The sequence below is a fragment of the Echinops telfairi genome, unplaced genomic scaffold, assembly GCF_000313985.2.
Source record: "Echinops telfairi isolate 266 unplaced genomic scaffold, ASM31398v2 ScPeMD7_23;HRSCAF=83, whole genome shotgun sequence".
Classification (NCBI taxonomy): Eukaryota; Metazoa; Chordata; class Mammalia; order Afrosoricida; family Tenrecidae; genus Echinops; species Echinops telfairi.
In genome coordinates this window covers 13,582,216-13,591,886 of record NW_022103920.1, presented here as the reverse complement: position 1 = coordinate 13,591,886, position 9,671 = coordinate 13,582,216, and the positions used below count along the sequence as shown (strand labels likewise).

Genomic DNA, 9,671 nt, shown 5'->3' with positions numbered 1-9,671 from the left:
ATATTTACATACACAGGTATACAATTAATTATAACAAAGGGACAGAGGCTTACCTTTACCAAGTTACAACTGGGCTCCAATTTAAATAGCAGGCTCCGGGGGCTTCCTAGCAGGCCCAGCGACCCTCGAGGACAGAGTGGAACTGCTCCCGAGGGCGTCCAAGGCTGTCAAGCTTTGCGGGAGCAGGCGGCCACATCTTCCTCCCGGGGAGCAGCCGTGGGTTCAACGTGCTGACCTTTGGGGTTCGCAGCCAAGCACGTAACCACCTTACCACCAGGGCTCCTGCTTAAATAGCATAGTTTTCCATTTTTTAAAAACTTTTTTTGTCTTTGTGAATCTTTAATTTTTTTAAAAAAAAACTTACTAGGATATGCTTCTTTAAAAAGCAAAAACCAGAACACCCGTCCTTCGACATCCATTCCACCCACCCGTCTTTGAGGCTCACGTTAACACTGGTGTCTACAGACAGGCTCTGCTTTGTTCCAACAGAGGGTCAGTGTTCAAGGTGGGGGCTTTTCGGAAACAGTGGGGCAGGCCTGGAAGGGGATGGATGGAGCAGAGGGGCCCTGTCCCGCTACCCCCTTCAACGGCCGTTCTCTGCGTCTTCAAGACCCCTGCCTGTCTGTCCAGCCATTCTTTATCTAGTCCTCTGTCTCCTCCCACCTTGGAGCAGCGCTGGAGACGGAAGTCTGGGTCGTCCGACAGGGCCAGAAGCCTCCCTCCCTCCCTCCCACCTAGGCTCACTGAGCCCTTGTCTATGTGGTACCCTGGAGTTGCTGGTTGCTATGGTAACACGGGGGCAGGGGATGCTGCTGGAAGAGATGGGCTGGCCCATACCAGCTACAGTGGGGGGCTGCTGCAGTCAACCCCTCCTTCCCATCTCCGGGCACTGGAGGCCTTGTTCCCGGTCAGAGCAGCCTGTCCCTGACAAAGTGGGGGCCCCGGCCTCCGGGACACCTGGTGGGCTAGGGAGGGCCATCCACCCTGAAATACAGCCATTGGTTTCCGGACGGAAACAAGGGTCGCTGAGGTAAACTGGCTTTTTCTTTTTTAAAGAACGGAAGATTTCGCCAAGCGGACAAGCTGAGAGGCGCACCCCGGGGAAAGGGAGCGGAAAGACCCCACCAACCAGGACACCCATCAGACCCCATCTGGTTGAGCGCCTTGCCGGGAGGCCGGCCCATCGGGAGAGTCCCAGCATCTGACTTGCCCTGGCCTTCGCTGTTTCACCACAGCCTCTGTCTGGGGTTCTACCAGCAGAAGGGGGCGCTTCCGGAATGTGCTTGGGTACTAGCGCACAGCGGGTAGAGCAGTCCCGATGCCAGAAAACGCACTGGGGCGGGGCGGGGGAGGCAAGCTGCAAGCGAGGCTGGTTGGCTGGGTGAACCGGCTTAACTAGGTGAGCCAGGTCTGGTTCCTGGAGGTTTGCTCTCGGAGAGGGGCCGCAACCCCCTCCTTCTCGGTCCCTCACAGGCTCTCCCTGGAGCCCAGGGACGGCAGACCGAACCAGGGTGAGATGCTATCATTCCAGGGGAGTGGAGGAGGCCAGGCCCACCCAGGCCACCTCCCTATCTGTCAAGGCTGGCAGGCTTTTTTTTTGTTTAAGTCCTTTTTGTTTGCTCATGAAGGGTTTTTGTTCTGTTCAGCTTTGTTGTTTCCTCTTTGGTCCTCACCCGGACTGACCTGATGAGCACTTTCACAACCACAGAATCCTGTGCCTACATTTCGCATCCTCCCCCTAGTAAAAAGAAACATGAGCTCTCCTGGGGTCGGGGTGGGGGGTGGGGGGCGGGGGGCGCGCCTTTGTGCACGGCTTTAAAATAAAACGAATGCTGCTCTCGGGTGTCTCTGGGTAGTCTTTGCGGAGGGGAGCGCCGTGGAAGGTTCTGGCAGCCTCCGAGCACCGGGGCCAGAAGGGCCCAGGGCCACCCCAGCCTTGAACTTGTATGCTGGTGTCTCAGCTCTTGCTATTCCTCGAAGAAGACTCAGCCCTGAACAGCCCAGCCAGAGAGGACACCCTTCCCCGTGGGCCTCCACCCTTTTCTATAGCAGCCAGGGGAGGTCGCCCCAGACCCCTCTCCCTCTAGGGGTGTCACGGGCCAAGGCTTCTTTCTTCCTATGGACTCGGATTTCATACCCACACCTGGGCCCCCTCTCTGCGTCCAAACACCCTCTGGACAAATGAACAACTACAAAACCTCAAACCAACAGCCCACAGGTACAGTTAGAAAAGGGGGCTTGGTTGGCCTGGGGGTGGGAGGTGTGTTCACTGAGGCCTGTCCGGAGAGCTGTTGGGGGTGGGGGGGTTGGCAAGAGGGATGGGGAAGACAGCCACATTTGGGAGGGGACACTCAGAAGCCAGACACACAGTGTACGATAGAGGCGAGGGCCCAAGTCCAAGGACAGTAACCCCAGCCCAGGACAGGAGAGGGCACAGTCGGAGATCCTGCCTGCCAGCTTTTCCCGGCAGTCCTGGACAGCCAACCCCAGACTCTGGGATTCAGTGACATGACGAGCATCCATCTACATGGGCGTGTCTGGTCCTTGGTTCATCAGTGTCACCTGCACGGGGAGGATGCGGGCCTGGGGGACCCCCAGGTCATGCTCTGCCGCCATGCTTAAACACCGCAATGAAGGAAGAAGGCAAGACGATGTTTTCCTGAGGAAGTAACTGGCAGGGGCTGCTAGACCTATGCAGTGGCGCGTCTGCAGAGACTGAGATTGGCTGGCATCGCCTTACAGAGGGGAAGGCTCAGGGACAGAGCCCACATGGGAGACACTTGTCCTGGGGGCGAGGCCACTGCTCTCCTGGAGAGGGGTCTCCTCCCACACCTGTTCTTCAAAGTCCCCCTCCCCACCTGCTGACTCTCAGCCCACCCTTTCCAGCACGCCAAAGCCCCACCGAATCCAGGCTCTTTGACCTCCAGGTGCCATTTGACCCTGGTAGTTTCGGGGGAAAGAAGGGGTGCAGGGGGTGAATGGGGAGATGGCCTTTCCTCTCCTGCCTTCTGCCTAGAACTCGAGAGTCAGATGAAGGTCCCACCTTGAGCAGACTATGACCCTGCCAACTGGCCTTGACCTAGAGGGGTGGTGTCAGGGAGGCTGGGGGGGCTCTGGTCTCCAGCCGACAAACCGGAGGGGGTTCTCCCTCCAGGGGTGTGGAAAGAAGATGTGGGGGCAGGACCACTGGGGGTGGGGGGGTGGGGGGGGCTCTGCGTGTCTTTGCTTTTCAATGTATGGGCAGCAAGAGCCCAACCCCGACAAACGGAAAACAAGCCCAAAGGAAGAGAGTTTTCAGGCCAGCCTGGCGGGGCTGCCCGTTCTCTCTCCATTCCCAAAGGAAGCACCAGAGACCCCCACCTGCCGCTCACGTCAAGGGCGCCCACCCTACCCCCCTGGGGGAGAAGCCAGGCGGGCAAGGACATCTGGCTCCCTCCGACTCTCCCTCCGCTCTCTTCCAGCCCGTAGACTCCTCTGAGGTGTTTGAAAACAAAATGACAAAACAAGGTGGGCAGCCCAATGTCTGTACCGAGAAATAACCACACTCCTCATCCCGTAAAAAACGACCCAGCAGTCTTTGCTTCTGCCGTTCCCCCGCTCACTGTGCAAAACTGAAAACATACAGCGAACGCACGCACGCACTCACACACGCACACCCACACACACCTTTCTTTCGGCAAATCTGCGTTAAATACGTTTGCGTCCCTCTCCCCTCTGACCCTTCCCCGTGTGCAAAAATCCCCCGTGTGGTGGGGCTGTGGGCACCCCCCACAGCCTCCTCTCAGGCCGGCCAGGTCCTGTGGCTTTCTCTGGGGGGAAAAAACAAAGGACCAGGGAGAGAAATCCCAGGTTGCTCCACCTGCCCGCACCTTGAGTTAGACGTTTCCCCTTGAGAAGCACCTTTCCCCAGTCCCCCAGTCTGGCACGGTGGTTAGTCTCTTTTCTACCATTGGCCCTCCATGGTGCCCAAGGTTGTCCTGCACCGGTCGGTCCCCACTGTCCCAGCCTTGGCAGATGAACACCCTGATTTCCTGAGGACAGGTTACGTCTCCTTCCTCTCTGCCTCGTTCACCATCGGCATTAAAAAAACAAACAAAAAAAAAGCAAGCGAGGAAATGCCCTGAAGCCGCAGGATGAATGGATTCGAAGAAGGTGGGTAGAGAAGGGACCCTGGGACACGCCCCTCCACAGGAGCTGTCTGCCAATGCGTGGGGCACCCTGGGTGACAGACCCACGCACAAGTACACGGTGTATCCAGAGGGCTGGCGTTCTGAGCAAGCTCGGGTAGCCCCATGGCCTGGGCGGGCAACACACGGCTCCTTTCAGGTTCCGAGAGGGGCTCCTTTGGACTGAAGGGCCAGGACTAATGAGGATGTCTACTTGGACGTGAGATGACACTTCTGTGGTCCCTCGCAGGCAACGGCAACTTGAGCTAGAGTGGGCTGCTGGGAAGAGGTCCTTTGGATGTGGCTGGAGACGGGCCCCGACTCTAAGCCCCTTCAAGACATGTGGGTCCCATGACTCTCCTTCGGCCATCTCTCACCTTGGTCCCTGTCCACCCAATCAACACCCATCTCAGAGCACACACACGGGGCCTGGCTGGTGGCAACGATGGAAGGGAGAGATGGATGAAGAGAGGAGAAGTGGAGCCAGGGTCAAGGTCAGTTGTCCGTCTCTTCTCTCCTCTCCTCTCTGACCTGGTCTTCCAGCTTGACCGTTGGGTCCCTGCTGACAGGACAAGCTAGCTGTGGAGGTCAGTTGGGATTCTGGACGGTCTCTCTGAGGCTGCCCTTGACTGTTTCCTTGAAGGGAGGAAGGGAGTGACTCCAGAGACCACCAAGTGCTGATGAGACCCCCTCCTGAGGGGGTGTGTCTGGGTAGCCTGGGGACAGCGGCATCTGCATAGCAGTGGCTACCACCTGGGCCCTGTCTCCCAAAGGTTGGTCAAGAAGGATGGGGCCCCAAACTTCTAGAGTGGTCAGGCAGGGGTGGTGGGGGTGGAGCCAGGGAGCAAGTTGGAGGTAGGAACTTCTGGACACACCCTGCTTGCCGTTCACATCGACCTTGAGGAAGAGGGGCAAGGAGGGTGGAGGGGCTGTCTCTGAGCCACCCCAGCAGCGCTGACAATGGGCAGGACCAACGACGGTGAGTGGGACTCGCTTGCACCTAGAGGTGAATGGCAAAGAAGAGCTGCTTCCGAGGAAGACATACTCTTGTTCCTACCCCTCTCCTGCAGGCCAGGGTCTCTCTGCTGGAGCATCTCCAGAAGGGGATGTACTGCTGTCCTTCCGTCCTCCCTCTGGCTGGTTCCCCACTGGCAAGGAGGAGCCTGGCCAGACGACTCCCTGTGGGCCCTGGGGGAGGCTTCAAGGTGATCGGGAAACCACAGCAGGTCAGTGATGTCATCCCAAGGGGGCTCCCCATCCCACACCTGCTCCATCGACACCACTCAGGCATGGCCATTCTTCGCCCTGTGGCTAAGTGACCGTCCCGCCGTGGGTCCCCTTGGAGATGGAGAAGCAGGAAGAGCAGGCTGGTGATGTCTTCCCAGAGAAGGTAATACTAAGCTTGTCACCCTGAGGCCAAGGCGCCCCACGGAGCAGCAGCACAGGCCCGCCCTGCCCTCTCAGCTTCCCCCCACGTGTGGGTGCCGCTGCTGACTTGGGGTCTGCCCTGGCGTCTTCTCCTTGGTCCCTCTCTGCAGGCCTGGCCATCCGGATGATATGAGGATGGTGCATGTCCACTGCCGAGCAGCTGAGAGGAGGGCCCCGGGAGGAGGGAGAGACGGGCGGAGGCAGAGAGAGGACTGAGCTGCATGGGCCGGCGGTGCAGTGGGGGGGCCCGTCGGAACTTGCACTTGGTAAAGATGATGCCCTAGACTGAGGCACGGCTTGGTGTGTCCACCCCCAGGGCAGCCCTGGAGGGCGGTTCTCAGCTGTCTAAGCTCATGAGGGTTATGACTTGCTCTAGTTTGTAGGCCAGTTTCTGCTTCCCACACAGGTCGTCATGGTCCAGGGGACCCAGGATCTGTGGAAGGGCAAAGGACAAGGTCACTCAAGTGAGTGTGTGTGCATGCAGACACAGTCAGGGTTTGAGAACCCAGGTACATATGCACAGGTAAGGGCTTAAGTCGGCAGCCTGCTCTGGGTAACAGGGATGGGGAGGGGCCGTGGACTGAACTGGGCCCTCCCCTATCCCCCGCCAACCTCCAGTGCCCCCAAAGGCCAGTGACGTCTTCACCTGCAGTACCTTGTTTGGAAGAGAGTTGTGATGATGTTTTTAGTTTTTAGCTAACATGAGTCACACACTGCATTCAGGGTGGGGTGGGTTCCTAACCCAAGAGGCGTGGGGTCTTTAAGAGACAGAAACAGAGTCCATGCCAGGACGATGGCAGAGACGGCAGTGATGTGTCTATGAGCCAACGCCCACTGAGGATGGCCAGCAACCATAGGAAGTCGTAGGAGAGACGAAGGACCAGATATTCTCCCTAAGAATCAATAGGGCAGACGCCTAGCCTCCTCCTTGAACTGGAGGACCAGACAGTCCCCTCGTTTTGAGCCACTCAGTTTGCGATACTTTCTGTCAGCTCTGGAGCGCTAACATTGGGGGGTGGGGTGTTGAGAGGCACATGTATGTGCAGGACATGCAGGGACCTGTGTGTCAAAGAACACGGGGTGTGGACACTCATGGTCCTGTGTGGACCATGTGCGTGCTCTCCCACCCACGAATGGCAGGTGGGCTGAGACCTAGGCTTTGCCGCCACTGTAGGTTCGTAGGTCAACATTCCAGAGCAATGCCAGCATGTTGCTTGGAGTCCACTGGGAATGGGATCGCACAGGTATTAAGACATCCTGGCCCTCTTTCTAAACACAGGAAAAATCTCCCTTCCAGTTCATCGAGGCCTGAAATCACAGTCAGAAAGTCCCTGGCTTTCACTTTGCCCGCGCCCACAAAGCAAAAAGCATTCCCAGTAGCAGGTAGCTAAGCCTTCACTGGTCATGCACATCTGGTTGAGAGGGCCAGTCAAAGCTTTGTCCCAGAGCCAACCCTTGGCGGAGGACAGCCACGTGGAGTTGTTTGGGCATGTGATAGAAAAGGCATTTGAATTGGATTCAGACTCAGGAGCTGCAGGTTTGAGTCATGGCTCCTCCCAGTTCTAGATGGGCACGGAGGTCTGAAATCTCTACCAAGGGAGCTTCGGGTCCCTCTCTGGTCTGCTCCAGCAGACAGGGTCACAGGTGCCCTGTGTGAGCGCCCTCTGTACGCCTGAGGCAGACCATGAGACAATGCAGCAAGCAAGAGTTGATCCCACTGCTGCTGGGGGCCTGGGGTGGCCCAGGAGGGAATGAGCAGGGCCCGATGGCTGCAGGGCGCCCAGGCTTTGGGGTTCACAGCCTAGTCAATTTATTAGAAATTGGGGAGACCAACGTGTAGATGAGTTCCAGTCGCAGAAACCACAGGGGCAGGTCTACCCTGTCCTCGAAGGTCACCATGAGCCCGCATTGACTCATGGCAGTGAGTGAGTGAATACGTGCCAAGCAGGAAGGTCGTGTCGATAGTGGTTTTTACTCCAGGGGATTTTTAACAAGCCCCCCCACCCACCAAAAGACCTGTTCCACTCCACCTCCTCTCTCACCCCACTCTCACTCTATTTCCCTTTCCCTCCATGTCTCTGCCCCCTTCACCCCACAGCCCCCTCTAGGGCTCAGAAGGGCTGAGTCCAGAGAATTCAATCCAAGGGATCAAGAAATAAAAGGGAGGGAACAGTAAAAGAGAAGAGCCCTGGGGACAGAGTGGTGACAAGTTGGGTTGCGAGCCACAAGGTCGGCAGTTCGAAACCGCCAGCTGCTGATCGGTGGAAGAAAGACCAGGCACACTTCCTACTCCCGTAAAGAGTTGCTGTCTGGGAAACCCACAGGGGCAGGTCTCCCTTGCCCTGCAGAGTAGCTGTGGGTTGGCATTGCCTGGAGGGTGGTGAGTTTCGTTTGGGTCTCTTTTCCCCTTGCCCACTGCCCTCTTCACCCCACACTGGCCTCCAGAAGCGCTTGATTAAAGAGCCTTGTGTCGGAGGAACGGAGTAATAGAAGAGAGGCGGCAGTGAAGGAGGGGGAGAGAGGAAGCGGAGGAACAGAAGAGGGACAGACGGATCTTGATCTGTGCCTCCCTGGAGAGCAGGGCTTGGTGCAGTGGGCCAGTCCCATGGCCATGGCGGAGGCAGATGTGCCAGCTGTGGGCAGGGCCGCCTCCCCAGCCCCTGTCCGGTCTCTCCCAGCAGACCCAGGGAGGGTAGGGGCTCACCTCCTCACTGTACTTGCCCACGTAGGAGAAGATCTCAGCCAGGGCGCTCATGGTGTTGAACTCGTTCATGTGCATGCGGGACTGCTCAGCCAGGTAGGCGTTCATGTCCTGGTCGCTGATGGCTGGCATCTTGCCGATGTCCGAGTAGTACCTGGAGGGCAGGTGTGGGGAGAGACAGAGCTGGAAGCCACAGCTCTTCCTTGGGGTGGGGTGGGGGGGAGAAGGGGGCATTGCGGGCCAACGTGTCCCCTTGAGTTTGTGGATGTCCCCACTGACTGTGGGGAGCTGGGGACCAGAGGTGATCTCTCTCCCTCTGGAGCCGGAGACTCTGAAGGCAAGGACTGTGAGTCACAGAGGAGGGTTTGCAGGAGCCCCGATCACCTGGGGTCCCCGCCTCACTCCCATCTCCGTAGTGTGGAAGCCACAGGAAGTTCCCTGTAGCACTCTGGGGTGCCGGGCTCCCTCCCGAAGTGGTGTTGGGGGGGAGGGCTGGGCTGCTGGGGGAGAGGCTGGCAGAAGACAATCAGTCACTGTCACTTGCAGCTGTGCACGGCTGTCAACTGGTTAATGAGATGCCAGCACTTGCATGCTTAATTTCTGCAATTTGACATTTTAGGCACCAAACCCCAACTCCCCACGCCAGGAGGAGCTGTGTGGCTTTGTAATGAGGGAGGCAGAGGATCCAGCACCCCAAAGATAGCCCTTGTCCCTGCCTTAGGTGCGCCCCGACGGCTGCCGGGCCTCCGAAGACAGACCCCCAAATGAAAAAGCCAACCCAGCCTGCCGCCACCGAGCCGATGGCGACCCTTAGTGACCTCAGGGTACAGACTAGAGCTGCCCTCGAGGGTTTGCAAGGCTGAACTCCTTAGAGAAGCACACAGCCTATCTCTCTCCCTCACAGAGGCTGGTGGATCTGAACCTCTGACCATACAGTTAGCAGCAAGCAGTGTGCTGAATGACTGACTGTGCCCCAGGACTCCCTGTCAAAGCGACCAAGAGGCTTCGGGAGAGTAGAAGGCCACCAACCCTGGAGTCCAGGCAGCAGCCTCGCCCAGGCCATCCAGAAAGTGAGAGTTAGAATGCAGACCAGGGCAGGTGGGGCAGTGGAGGCCCAGGCTGAGGCAGATGGAACAGCGAGCCCATAGGGTTCTAGGGGGCCTCACTCAGGAGCAGGTGAGAACCCAGAACCCAGGGCCCGATCCCACGCTATCAGGGCGTTCCCCAGCCCCCAGACACAGTCTCGCTTTGGACAAGCCCCGTGTCCTTCCTGCCACCTGCCTCACTGCTCCGCCCTTGAGTCCATCAACCCCGCCCCTGTCCCCTGCCTGGACCTCCCCAGGGCTGCACCGGGGACAGGGGACAGGCTGACGGGG

The 9,671-nt window shown here is 58.3% G+C and overlaps 1 protein-coding gene across 1 annotated transcript in view; it reads right to left on the bottom strand.

The window, feature by feature from the left end:
• Window positions 1-3,182: 3,182 nt before the first annotated feature.
• The window catches only part of PLXNA4 (plexin A4), a 387,926-nt gene continuing 381,437 nt past the window's right edge, over window positions 3,183-9,671 (bottom strand). Inside the window, exons 27-28 of the mRNA XM_045288925.1 lie at window positions 8,299-8,449; window positions 3,183-6,027 (exon numbers count right to left, since the gene is read on the bottom strand). Of these exons, the coding sequence (XP_045144860.1) occupies window positions 5,932-6,027; window positions 8,299-8,449 (247 nt within the window). The 3' untranslated portion in view covers window positions 3,183-5,931. The remainder of the gene's footprint in view (window positions 6,028-8,298; window positions 8,450-9,671) is intronic.